This window comes from Canis aureus, chromosome 6, assembly GCF_053574225.1.
Source record: "Canis aureus isolate CA01 chromosome 6, VMU_Caureus_v.1.0, whole genome shotgun sequence".
NCBI classification, from domain to species: domain Eukaryota; kingdom Metazoa; phylum Chordata; class Mammalia; order Carnivora; family Canidae; genus Canis; species Canis aureus.
Genome location: NC_135616.1, coordinates 54,229,512 through 54,243,765, shown reverse-complemented (window position 1 = coordinate 54,243,765; position 14,254 = coordinate 54,229,512). Strand labels below are relative to the sequence as shown.

The following is a 14,254-nucleotide window of genomic DNA, read 5'->3' as shown; positions in this document are numbered from 1 at the left end:
GATAATCAATTAAAATCCTTAAGTCCTGAGGTAAGTTGATGTTTTCTTCTGAAATATTGGACTTTTAGATTCAGAAACTATAATATAAAGATCAAGCTTTCAAAAATCAGGAAATTCCAAAGCAAGCCTACAGCAGTGCTTACTTGGATACATTACACATGGTACATATTTTACGGTCCATGTTTGACAAATAGCTGGGAGATGAAAAAAAATTCCACACATTCAGCATGGCAGAGTAAGGCCTACAGCAGAAAGAGGAAGTCTGGGCACTACTCTGAGAATTAATATTCTGTTAATCTAATTTTAGCAATTTGTTTTCTTTTTTTTTTTTAATTTTAAGAAAAGTTATCCCAACCTTTTAAAAAGATTTTATTTACTTATTCATGAGAGAAACAGAGAGAGAGAGAGAGAGAGGCAGAGACACAGGCCGAGGGAGAAGCAGGCTCCATGCAGGGAGCCCAATGTGGAACTCGATCCCAGATCCCGGGATCACGCCCTGAGCTAAAGGCAGACGCTCAACCACTGAGCCACTCAGGGATCCCTAAAATGTCATCCCAATTGAAAAAAATATATATGTGTGTAAAATGCTATGTCCATCAACATCCTATAAATCTGAGAGGTGGATCCCCTTTTTTGGCAACTCTCTAAATATCTCATGAAATAAATGCTTATTTTCCTCAACTCCAGACCTTAATTTTCTATCTTTGGAACTTAAAAATACTTACATAATTGTCTTCAAATATGGCTTGACTTTTCTTCTTTGATGGAAACAGCATTCCTGCCAACTTTAAAATTTATAGCTACAACCATATTTTTTTAATTTTTAAAAGCACAAAAAAAATACCACAACCCCTTAAGTGATTTTGAAATGAACATTTCTTCATATTTATAATTGTCCCATGTCACACTGAAATGTACTCCAACTCAGCATACAAATGGAAAGAACATTCACCTCTGAGTCGTGTTTAGAGATAATATCAGCAACTAAAAAAATTTTCCAGTGGCAATCATACTCCAATCATGATAAATTTCATAACAAAGTAAAATGGTACACCTAAAGTAATCAAATTCCTCTGTGGATCTGTGTGTGTGTGGAGGGGGGGCACTTTCTCACTTTTATAGACTACACCACAGTTTTCAAAAGCACTTTCCCATAACTTCATTAATTTGATCTTCCAACAATCCTGAAAGGTACACAAGACAGGGATTATTTATTATTCCATTTGATAGAGCAGTAAACTGAGATACAGAAAGGCTAAATGACTTGCCAAAACCCAAAGCTCACCAGTGACAAATCCTGGAAAAATTATCCAGACTGCTGACTCTTAGGCTAGTCCTTTAAAAGAAAGTTGAGATGTGCAGTTTAAATTAGATGAAAAATGTGCATAGTTGCTAGGTGCCTAAAGCAGTTTGAACAATGCTTCTTTTTTCTCCCTCAACATCATAAAGGTTCAAGCCTATCTCACTGCTGGGAAAATGGGGCAGTCACCTGGATTACAGAGAGACTGCATCAAAAAGTTGAGTTTGAAAGTATTTACATTTGCAAAATTATATGCTGTTGGAAACCTAGTCAATATAATAGTGAACAGTTTATGACATAGAAAATATTGTAACTCTAGACCATTTATCTTTAAAAATAAATAAGAGTATGGGGCACCTGGGTGATTCAGCTAGTTGAACAACCAAAGCGGTTTTGGCTCAGGTCATGATCTGAGGGTCATGAAATCAAGTCCCACATCAGGCTCCACACTCCAGGGAATCTGCTTGAATTCTCTCTTTTCTTCCTCCCCTACCCCAACCTACCCTCCTGCGTTCACACGTGATCTCTCTCTAAAATAATCTCTCTAAAATAAATAAATCTTTAAAAACAAACAAACAAATAAATAAATAAATAGATAAATGGATAAGGGGGGAAAGTTTCAAGAAGACTGACTATACGGATGAGATGAAATTGTAGCACTGATTACAAAACTTGTTCAAAGAATCGTGAATCCCTCCAAATTCCTTATGATTTTTGCTTCCTCGAATCAGGTACCACAACAGGGCAACATTGCAACATCCTTTCCACTTTTAAGCTATAGTGTCAAGTTTACATCTACATCTGCTACATTTTTATAAGAAACTAACAGGCATTTGTAACCAATAAAAATCAACATTAAAGGCAGCATTCCTGTTATTTCAAATGGCTCAAGGATTTGTTGTTCTTTTAAATTCCTCAAAGAAGCAAGTGAAGTAAATGGAGAACGTGTTGGCTTAACTTTTTACATGTGTTTCTCTCTACTTTTCGATTATTAGGCAAGCTCCTCAAGACAAAAACATATTTTTTTCTTTTTCTTATATATTTTCCCCAATAGCAACAAGTGTAGTGCTTGGCACCAGCCACATGGAGTTCACTGAGTGTGCTGGAGACTGGGCAGAAATTCTCAAATCCCCCCTTCCAAGGCCAGGATAGAGAGATGTATCAGAGTCTAGGTTTCTTCCTACTGTGATTTTGTGTAAGGAAATGAGCACTGCACTTGGTGAGAGCCACAGGGGCTAAAAGAGAGGGGAGCAGGTCTATATGAAATGCCTGTGAGAAAACACCTATCTAGAAGTTGGAGTGGGTAGTGTGGCTAAAAAGACAACTGGCCAAAGGAACATATTCATCACTGTGTTCTAACAACTTTACACATAGGTTACAGAAATAGTTGAGGAAAACGAATCTACCACACGATGGATACAAAATATAATACACCCTTGGTTAAGCCATCATGATCACAGCCAAGTTTAGAATGAGACCATTTTCTTTTGGATAATTGGGCCTTTGCTCCCTAATACATGCCTATAAATTCCTCAAGCCACTGTTTGGTTTAGCTTACATGACCTACATATCTGTTACTTCTAAGTCAGAGTGTAATTAGATAAATTTGTTTTACATTTTGTTATTATATTTTTCTATTTGTCCCTGTTCTTGACTATATAGTAATAGCACATAGGCCCCTTTACTTTGTATTTTATATAAAATAGACTGTGTTTTATATACTTGAAACCATGTATATGACACAAATATATTTTAGAGTTAGAATCAAAATTCCTTAAAAGCGAACAAAAACTGATTCTACTAAAGGCCAGGAAAAAATGGTAAATTCGGGGTCTTGAAAATGTCACATGATGAATAATCAACCCTAAATAACTAAGCATATGTATATGACAATATTTGTGAATATAGTAATAGAATACTAGAATATAACAGAATACATGTATGATAGAATAGCAATATATAGACAAGTATAAATAAAGTATACACACTTTATAGAAAAGAGCATGTTCATCCAAAAAGATTCCATCTAAGTTTACAAAGGGTAGTTTAAAAAAAAAACAGACCTCTATATTATGATGTAGGGATGTTAAAATAGCTTGTATCCTGTGAACTGCATTTGATACTTCAAATTTATGTGAGAAAGTGTTCCCAAACATATTTTAAATGTGCATCTGTTACTGCTTATCTATGAGAGTTCAAGTACAAACTGCAGACCATCATCCAAAAACAATGAATATCTAAGACACATATGACTTCACATGGCACACAATGAAAGAGCCAACTACGTTATCGAGAAAACATGGCCTCATGGCCGTGAGGTTCAGACCTCCTACATGGTCGACTCAGAGTTAATCCTGACACAGAATGTGCTCTCAAGAGTAGTATGGTTGTAGCAGAAATTTGCAATGTGCATTCTCAACAAATCAGCAGGAGGAATGCATGCAGCAATCAAGTGTTTCACGTACTTTGCAAACCCAATGAAATCTTCATGATTGGTGTTGATGTAGGAGACTTGGATGTCAATCAATAATAGTACCTATAAGTCAAAGAGAAACACTTCAGTGAAAATGCATTGTAAATATTCTCAAACACAAAACTCAGTAATTGCCCACAAATTATTTATCTTCATTTAATTTTTAAAAAGGTCTTCAGTTAAAATGAAAAGTTGCATTAAGTCTTTTCATTAGACTCATAATTTTCACTCTAAATTCAGAAATTAAAAATCTACCTCAAAAGTCTGAGTCCCCCATGAAGACAAAGTATTATAGTTTATAGGCAGGTACTCTATGCCTATTTAACATAGAACCTAGAATTATTCTCATCTTCTAAAATGTAGGCATAATGTCCAAAAGGACAAGTGTGTATCAGTGAGGAGCTGCTCAGAGCTTCCTGCTCCTGTAGACACTGTATTTTAGCCATGAAATAACAATATCACCTCTTGTTTTTCCTCTTCTCTTGTATCTCTTTAAGATCCTTCTAGGCAAGCAGAAGAAACATCTTATCAACCAACTCAAAAAGGCAATATACAAATAAATAGAAAACTTCCTTGAGATCACTAGGCTTCATTATCAAAAGCAAAACTTCATTCAGTTCTCTGCTAAGAGATCACCTCATCACCTCTTGGCCCATTCTATCTAACAGCACTCTCTTTATATCCTATTACTCTGCCTTATTTTCCTTTGTAGCACTACCACCAGCTGACATAATAAGTATCTACCTGTTCAGTATACAGGCCCCATCTGCCATATCCACTGCTCTATCTCCAGGGCCTAGAACATCATGCACGTTCAATCAAGATTTGTCAAGGAATGAACTGAATGCATGTTCCAGTAAACACGAAATATGAAAATGTTCTAATCACAAGATGCTTATAAACGCTAAATAAGAGATGTGGAAAGTCCCTCTGTAGAAAACATTCTTCAAATAGGAGATAAGAGAACTTAGAACAAGAGAGGGTAGAACAACCAACCAGAAACTGTAGAAAGAGAATTCTATTCCAGAAATATTCAAAATATAGTTCCTCTGTTTCCTTTTGTTCTCCCAATTGTGTTCCTTCTTTCTAGAATGCTGAGACTTGTTGATAGAAAAAAATACTTAAGAATCCCTGCCCATGGGGCATGTGGCTCAGTTGGTTGAGCGGCTGCCTTTGGCTCAGTCCATGATCCTAGGGTCCTGGGATCAAACCCTATGGGCTCCCCACTCTGCAGGGAGTCTGCTTCCCTCTCTCTGTCCGCCCCCTCAACTCATGCTTGCTCTCTCTCTCTTTCAAACAAATAGAATCTTAAGAAAAGGGGGAGCACCTGGGTGGCTCTGTTGGTTAAATGTCTTCTTTGGCTCAGATCATGATCCCAGAGACCCCCGATGGAGCCCCACATCAGGCTCCCTATTCAGCAGAGAGTATGCTTCTCCCCCTGTCTCCACACCTCCCAGCCTCATTTCTCTGATTTGCTTCCCTGCAAGACTGCAAGCAAGTTTCATGGAAGCTTACTTGACCACTTTATGCCCAGAATTTAGCATGATATACACAGTAGGTACCCAGTTAAGTATTTGTGGCTATAAATTTATTATTTTTACCAGCCATGAAGGAGACTTTAAAGGGAGCAATTTATTACCATATAATTATTTCATGGCCACTTATTATTGTCTTTCACTACCCAAAGCTATGAGCTCTGAGGCTTTGCTTTCATGGCTAATCTCAGCTGGTCATCTGATCAAATCTTGCTGTGAGTCCCAAGGGGACCTGACAAAAAGAATAAATGGATCACCCCAGATCCATCCCTACTACAAAACATAAAGTCAAGGTAAAGGCACTAATAGGTCAATAACATAATACTTGTATGAAAAAGTTTCATATTATAAGATACAATTTCATTTCTTCTCTTAATGAATAAAACTAAAGAGTTAGGAAGAATCATCATTATTAGATTATCTGTGGTATTGCCTCTATTCCCCCTACAATGAAGCCAGATTTTGTTAAATGTCATACTCCCAAATTCACTTGGCCAGGAGTCTGTATCAATAAACCATAATGTTTAAGCACAAATAAATTGTTGCCACCATAAAGAGCAAAATATCTACATAATTCTCAACATTGCCAAAGGCTGTCATGAATATCTTGGCCGTTCATCCACATTAACTTGGACTACAGTATAGGAAAAAAGTAGAAAAAAAATAAAAACTATGGCTGCTCTCATTCATATTCCTGGAAACTGGGAGTCTGTGTTCATCCTAGGAAAAGAGCCAGGTCGCATGTGGGGGATGAAAAGGAAAATAGTACATTTTTTTCTCATTTTTTCACTTTCTCAGAGTTTCTCACTGCCTTTTTAACCACAGTTATTGAATATCTAGTTAAAGAAAAGTAAAGCTGCCTCTGCTAGCAGTAATCACCCACAAAGTCAGCCATTTTCACATGCAATTACATGTATGGAAACATCTGGTATAATAGGTACTCACATAGATTTTTTTAAATGCATTTTAGAAAAAAGTTCACAGACAGGTTTATGGTTTCCCATATTTTTTAATTTTGAAGAATTTCTCCCTACAAAGCTTCCAGAGCAGAGGTTAGTAATCATTTATTTAAAATTTTTAAAAACTGAAAAAACTGCAAGAACACTTCAAGGCACTTCTGGTACAGAGGCTGGAGGAAATGGGCCCCTCTCTGACCAGCTACTTCAGAAGCATCATATGACCCCAAGCAACAGAGTTCAGAACTCATATGTGAGATCTACGCAAACTGATATATTCACATTATCAAGATCATGCATGTTTCTACTGTGCTGCATAGGTCTACATTACAGGCGTCAAGCACCAGCTTTTTCAAGGAGTTGACTGATTAACTGTCAGATTAGGCCATTTGAAATGGTCACATCACTTAGGAGAGAGCCACCTGCTCCATCCCCTTATCTCCCACTTGGGGGGATGAATTCATCATTACATCAGAGGGGCAGATGGAAGACAATTTCTCTGGAAATCAGAAAAAGGCAATTCTTTCTCATAAGATACTATGTGTCATAGCTCTTTAGGAAAAAAAGATGATAACGACTAAAATTAATGAAGAACTAAGAGCTGTTTTTGGATTGTTTCATTTCATGTTCACAAAATGGCTTTGAGTTAACCATCATTGTTACCCCCACTTTTTTTTTTATTTTTTTTCAAGTTATTCCTTTTTTTTTTAAATTTATTTTTTACTGGTGTTCAATTTACTAACATACAGAATAACACCCAGTGCCCGTCACCCATTCACTCCCACCCCCCGCCCTCCTCCCCTTCTACCACCCCTAGTTCGTTTCCCAGATTTAGCAGTCTTTACGTTCTGTCTCCCTTTCTGATATTTCCCACACATTTCTTCTCCCTTCCCTTATATTCCCTTTCACTATTATTTATATTCCCCAAATGAATGAGAACATATAATGTTTGTCCTTCTCCGACTGACTTACTTCACTCAGCATAATACCCTCCAGTTCCATCCACGTTGAAGCAAATGGTGTTACCCCCACTTTAAGATGAGGAAACTGAAGTATATAAAATGTTGAGTACCTTGTTATTTACACAAAAAGTAATGAGAGAGCTTGGATTCAAACTCAGGCAGTCTGAACCGAAACCTACAGTCTTTTTTTTTTTGAAACCTACAGTCTTAACAACAATGCTAAATTTCAGTATAACATTTTAGTAAAGCAAAAACTCTAAAACATGAAGATGAAGAAGTTAACAATTGCTTATAATTTATAATAATTGTACTACTTTTTCTCCAATACTGTTTTTACATTCCTAGGTGAGGAATGTAAAATGCCCTAAGAGTTAGGACATATTTTCCTTTGAATTTTATAAAGATATTAAATTAAAACAGTTATCTTACTGACTTAAAGTCAGGGGTATAGCTGATACTAGAATTTAAGTTTTCTTGGTCCAATAGCAGCTATGACATTAGATGTGTGGGGAATTTCTGGTGGCAGGATTTTATATCTGGCCCTACACTTCATTTCATTGGCCCATGAGTTAACATTGATTTGTTTATCTCCACTAAGTCATAAAGTCTATTTTTTCCTCTTTTGGCTATCGTAGCTATCCAAGGGTGTGGAAGCTGGAAAACAAGTGCAAACTATAAATAATGTTCAATTAACTTTCAAAGCACAATGATAAAAATTAGTAGCAATGTATCCCTTAGCTGGAGCAGAGAGCAAGCTGTTACTGAGTCACAAATATTCCAATGTACTGGGCCTCCATTCAGTCTCTTCACTTTCTGTTGCCACCCCTCCCCCACCCACCCGCCCCTTCCCTTCTCTGCATGCACCCTCTGGGGCAGGTTGCCTGTGTCTCTCCCCCTGCAGTTTGTCTCACTTTTCTATTTTGCCTTTCTCCTTTTTTCCCCCCTAGGTCCCCCTCTCAGCCTTTCCAAATCACCTAAGCAGCACAAAAATCTTGGAATTCTAACTTCTAGAGACTTCTGAGATCACACAGACCAACATCCCAATGTCGTACATGAGAAAACAACAGTCCTGAGAAGTGATTTTCACAAGAACATGCTGTTATTTTGTGGAGAACACATGGCCTGAGTCCAGTGTCCTCTACATGCTGTCACAGCTGTGTCCTGGAATCCAAGAGCACTTGAAAACCTTTGTGCTTCCCATTATGATGTTTTATAAATAAGAATAAAATCCACCTAAATTTAAGAAGCTTTTATTATTTTCACATAGTCCTTAGCTTTTTTCTAATGACTTATCTTTACATAAAATAATCTTTTGAATTCATGGAACTAAATAGGATTAGAAGATAATTTTAAGGCCACTCCTTACAAGCCATATACATTTATTAAATAAAAATGTTTTAAAAAATGTTTAAAAGTGCTGTTCTTAAACATTGTTTTCCAATCACAGGTTTCATGGATAAGCATTTCAGAAAAGAAATCGAAAACACCAAACATTCTGCAGAACATTTTAGGAATTTATGAATATCCTGATACCTATTTGTGGGCCCATTAAAAGTTAAGAACCCCTGCTCAGAGAAAAAATGTTCTATGTTTCTGAATTCTTGGTTTCAAAGTGGGGTGTATACATGCTAGGGGCAAACACGATGATCCATGGAGCACTGAGGAAAAAGTAATGCAATTCCTATTACTGCTTTTGAAATATCATCTTTCTAAAGATTTTATACTTGTTTAACATACACAAGAGGTTAGCATAGCAACACATGTATAAAATCCATAAATAAGTAAAAATAAAAATAAAAATATGTGGTTGTTTCTCAGCTACTTTTTTCCATTCAGACACAGACCAACTGTTGGAGGCCACCAGAAGACAGCCCTAGAGAAACCTTCTACTTCCTACCAGGACCCTGCCCACCACGGAAGCTTCCCCTCACCTGGTCTTTTGTCTTCCCTTCTCGCTCACGAATGTGGTTGGCTACAATCCTTTCAGTTTCCTCACAGAGCCTGGGGAAGTTTGCCAGCTGTTAAGAGAAACAGATCTGAGTGTTAATACTCAAAAAGTTATACTGCAAAAAAAGAAGCAGAGATGATAAGTTATGTTATCTTACAGAATGTACATATTACAAATCTGGAAGCAAAAGTAAAATATACGAAAGAAGAATGGCAGAGTGACAGAAGGGGCTCTGCAAACTATAATCAAAATAACGATATTATATGATAGGAAACAACTAGTAGAGAAATTTCCTGAAGGAAAAAAAAAAAAAAAAAAACAACAACCAGAAACCCAAATACCATCTAGTACTATGCTCTAAAGAGTTGGCACTTAATAAAGTTCAAAGATAACAAAGATGGAAATGAGGATGAAAAAGAGAAAAATAACTCACATTTATAGAGTACTTACCATATTCTAGGCTGTGTGCTAAACACCTCATGAATTAGCTTATTCAAAATCCACAACAATCATAAAAGATTTTATTATTAACCCCATTTTATAGAGGAAGAAAGCAAAGCACAGAGAAGTTAAGTAACTTGCCCAAGAGTAAACAGCTCAGAATTGGTGGATTCCAATTGGATTCCAACCCAAGCTTTTAGACTCCAGAGCCCATCATCTTATACACGAGTCTTTGAGAATGATTCATTCCATGAACCACAGAGATAACTTTTTTTAAAATTCTTTCCTAACAGATGTTTTTGTGTGTACATACTTTTTGGCAAAACTGTAGAAATAATTCATTTCAATCACTCATCCCATCTAAATTATGCTAATAATTGTCAAAAATTTAATTTGCAAAAGGGAATGAATTAATCATAGTTATTTTCAATGTAAGGAAGAAGAATGGGATGCTATGAGGAGGCTTAAGGAGGCCTAACCTAGAAGGGCTTAGTCAGGTAAAATTATACAGTTGTGGCAGAAATGGAGCTGTCTAGCATAGGAACACGTGTGAAGGCAATGTGGAACAGAAACAATGAATGGTAAAAGAAGCAAAGGTAGATTAGAGCAGAGAGTGAGGAGGATGGTTTGATGGTTAAGCTAGAAACACAAACAGGGATCAGATCAGGGGGATCCTTGCAGGCCTGCTATGAATTTTGGCTCCTGAGGCAATTCAGATAGGAAATGATGGTGACTGGGTCTGGGATGGCTGCAGTAGAACGGAGAGAAGGGTGCAAATTCATGACTTAGGACAGACCAAAGGTTATTTGCAATTCTTATTTAAAGCACTTACAAATTAATAACACTAATATCTCATAAAAACAGGCAAACAATATGACTTTATTAAAAAAAGAAGTTTAATGATAAATAAGCAGAAGAAAAATATTAAACTGCACAAATGACCAAAGAAATGAAAAGAAAGATAATAACTATTATGTTGTCAAACTGCTTTAATTATTTCCATAAGCCTTAATGCAGATGAGGGTATCCTGAAACTAGCACAGTTTAAATTTTCTGAGGAAGGGACAATGAGAATAATTTTCTGGAAAGCAATTTGGCAATATGTACCAAAAAATCTTAAAACCATCCATTATATATGTGTTGATCTAATTATTCCACAGGATTCTGAGATAAAATAATAAGGACATTCATCACAGCATTACTTGGAATAGCAACAATAAGACAAATGAATAAACAAAACTCTTTAAGCCACTTAAGTCTCTAACAATATAAAATAAAAGTTAAAGTAGATCCACTAATGGGATACAATTAACCATCCAAATAATATGCAATACCTAATTTTTCATTCTAATTCCTAAATAATATATAATAACATGGTAAAGTTTTTATAATACTAAGTGAAGAAAATCAAGGCACTAAATATATAATGTGATTACATTCAAGCAAACACACACATACACATAGTCACAGGCTACCATATACCCTTGATACCCTTCAAAGATATAGCCTGAGACCTTACAAATCTCAAAATTCTTGAGTAATATTGTAGCACCTAACATTTCTCCTGATTTTTAAGCAATTAGAACTAGGCCACCCTGAGATAAGGCTGCTCTGTGGTCAAACAAGGTCATTGTACACATCAACTTTACAGTATACATGATGCACATATTCTTAACTAGACAACAAACTGCAATTTTCATGGGAACCATCATAATCACAAATCACATATAAACATTAAGCCTCCTAAAGCTGCAAGTCTATTGTCTGTACACAGTAAAAGATCTACACAAAGACTACAAAATCTTCATAGGCATAACCTCTTTGAATGATGGGATTATACATAATTTCCATTTTTTTCTACATATGTCTCTATAGTCTCCAAATTTTTCTACAGTGACCATAGAGGGCTTGTATAACATCATAATAAAAGCACAGAGACTTGGCTGCCTTGATTACCCCCAAAATCACAGCCCAGTGCCTCTCCATGAGATCACCAAACCATTGCCCCGTTACTGAGACACGTAGCTAAATTCTGAGATGTATGCTCATTTGAGAGCTTATTTCATGAATAACTGTAGGATACAAATGGAGCTTCCACTCAAGTTTTGGAAGCATTCTCCAGGAAAAGTTCTATCATACCAGAAGTCCATTCATACTCTGAGAATAGTGTTAAGTAATTTTTTGTGAGGCCTGTAAAGCATTTTCAGTATAGAAGAGATAGCTGATCAAAACAAATCATTCTTTTTGATTAGGGCAAACCTGAGTGGTATATCTGACCCAAATCACTATCCTGCCCTGAGCTACCAGAGCAATTGTTTTTCCTCTGCACGCAGGGCATCCTAAGCTAACAGTGCACCCATGATTTTGATAATAGCCACACAAGTACAGAGTCGTACTCTTGTGGAAAAGTGACTGCCCAAGTAATAGTGGTCTACTAAGCAGGAGACGCATGCCTTCAACAGCGTTTAGAAAATAGATGATAGCAGAAAGTTATTTTTACAACACTGAAGAGTGGCACTATAAATATTTATTCAGAAACAAAGTACTTGACAGCTGAAGGACCCCAGGCTAGTGTGCAGCTATCATTAAGTTAGAGAAAGGCCAAAGTGGCAAGAGGATCCCAAGAATCAGAATCATCCAAGAACCTTCCCATCTCCTGGCCTTGGCAGAGGGTTTGATGTTCTGTATGTGTGTGTGTCTCCTGACCTTTCCAAGCTTACTGCCCAAGGGCTTAGTTTCACCAGGAAAGGAGCCCACCACAGGCATAACTTAGTACCTACAATTGAGACAACTGGAAAGTAAACAAGCCTAAATTCTAACTGGAACAAAAGGAAAAGAACACACTGGAACAACCGCCCTCATGGAGGCAAAGGAGGAGAAATACTGAAGGGGACACTAGCAGTGCAGGATGTAGGCACTGCTGAAAGGCAGTTATGCAGCTGCTACAGTTTCTATCTAGCTGGTTGATCTGGAAAGACAGACATTTAAGAATCAAAATGTTAGCTTGAATTGCTGGCTCTCAAATGTAACACTTCAGACCCCATTCTTCTCATAATATATATGAGGAAGGTAAATACCCCACTCACATTCTGAATAATCTCTGATCAGGCTTCCTGCCACTCATTTCATTAGCTTAGTCAATGGGAATTCCTGCTCAGTTTGCAGAACCCTTTTCTTTGTTGCTGTTGTTTGCTTGTTTTGTTTTTTTTTTTTAAATACTTGACTCTGATCACTCAGTTCAATTCCTCACCTCTCTTCCTTGTCATTATTTAAGGCACAGTTTCCTCAACCATTTTTAACCATTAGAGTTTGCAATCTCTTTTGTTCTTAACACTGAGTTGAAAGGCTACAGTTGTAAGAATGTATTTACTTTGTCAAAATCATCAAAGTTGTAATCATGTATGCCAAAATAATATTGATTTAGAAGACATCATCTTTAGACATTTATTCCCCTATTAACTATTTAAATATTCTAGAAATTGATTTATACAGAATCAAGGAATTAAGACTTTGCTATTGGTTATATTAATTCTATATTCCTAAATTCGTTTCAAGGCAGTCACTCATTGGGCAACTGCCATAAGCCAGTTTGATGCTCAGTTTTTGTCAAACTACCTGATATTAAAAAACCAGTCTTAGTGGCAGGTTGACTTTACAGATACTGTCATACTAGAGAGAAATATTTTATAAAAATCAAGGGAAAACACACAAAAAAGTGGCTAAACCTACTCTGAGCAGGTTTCAGAAGATTTGATGCTTAAATCATAACAGTGAAGCTTCCAGACAGAGCTGAGCATCGATCAAATGACAAATTACTTCTAAACAGTTTCTTGTTAGGGCACCTGGGTGGCTCAGTGGTTGAGCATCTGCCTTTGGCTCAGGTTGCGATCCCAGGGTGCTGGGATCGAGTCTTGCATTAGGCTCCCCATGGGGAGCCTACTTCTTCCTCTGCCTAGGTCTCTGCCTCTCTGTGTCTCTGATGAATAAACACATTTTTTAAAAAATAAATAAAATATACAGTTTATTGTTAAAATCACACTGAATACTCTTAAGGAATATTCAATATAGAAAGAATGCAATATATATGATGTCAGAAAGCAAAACTTTAAATATGTAATTCTGAGAGAAGATTTTTTTTATTTTTATTTTTTGAGAGAAGATTTTAATTATGGTCTGAGAGAAAGAGTATTAGGTATTTTTTTAATACAAAACATGTATTAACAAAATCCAATATTTTAAGTGTTATTTAGGGTAGTGTTTAATTCTATTGGTGGCACCTCAATATAAAAATTTATTTTCAAGCATAGGTCACATTTTTCCCTAGCGGAAAAATATCACTTGAATGGTCTTTCTATCCAATAAAACAAAAATTATACACTTATAAAAGTTACTAACCATTGATTAATCAGACCAAGAGAGCCATGCTATTACGTCTCTCTTGGAACAAACACAAGATGAGGAAAGATTTCCACACCTTCAAGACTAACTAGTTCACTGCCTTAAGCAAAGAGTCAGGTTATTAGGTACCATCTGTTCATAGTTCCATACTAAACATAAATCAAAAAAATAAACCAAAGATCAGAACAAAATTTTTTTATGCACATGACTTGAGTTGATTGGTTTGGCTAACCTAAAGGTA

General features: G+C 36.4%; 1 protein-coding gene across 7 annotated transcripts in view; it reads right to left on the bottom strand.

Moving 5' to 3' along the window:
* The window catches only part of DNM3 (dynamin 3), a 553,762-nt gene that overhangs the window by 319,810 nt on the left and 219,698 nt on the right, over nucleotides 1-14,254 (bottom strand). For all 7 annotated transcript variants that reach the window (XM_077901675.1, XM_077901673.1, XM_077901674.1 and 4 more), the window contains 2 exons: nucleotides 9,158-9,244; nucleotides 3,766-3,836 (listed from right to left, as the gene is read on the bottom strand). In XM_077901675.1, coding sequence (XP_077757801.1) covers nucleotides 3,766-3,836; nucleotides 9,158-9,244 — 158 coding nt within the window. The remainder of the gene's footprint in view (nucleotides 1-3,765; nucleotides 3,837-9,157; nucleotides 9,245-14,254) is intronic.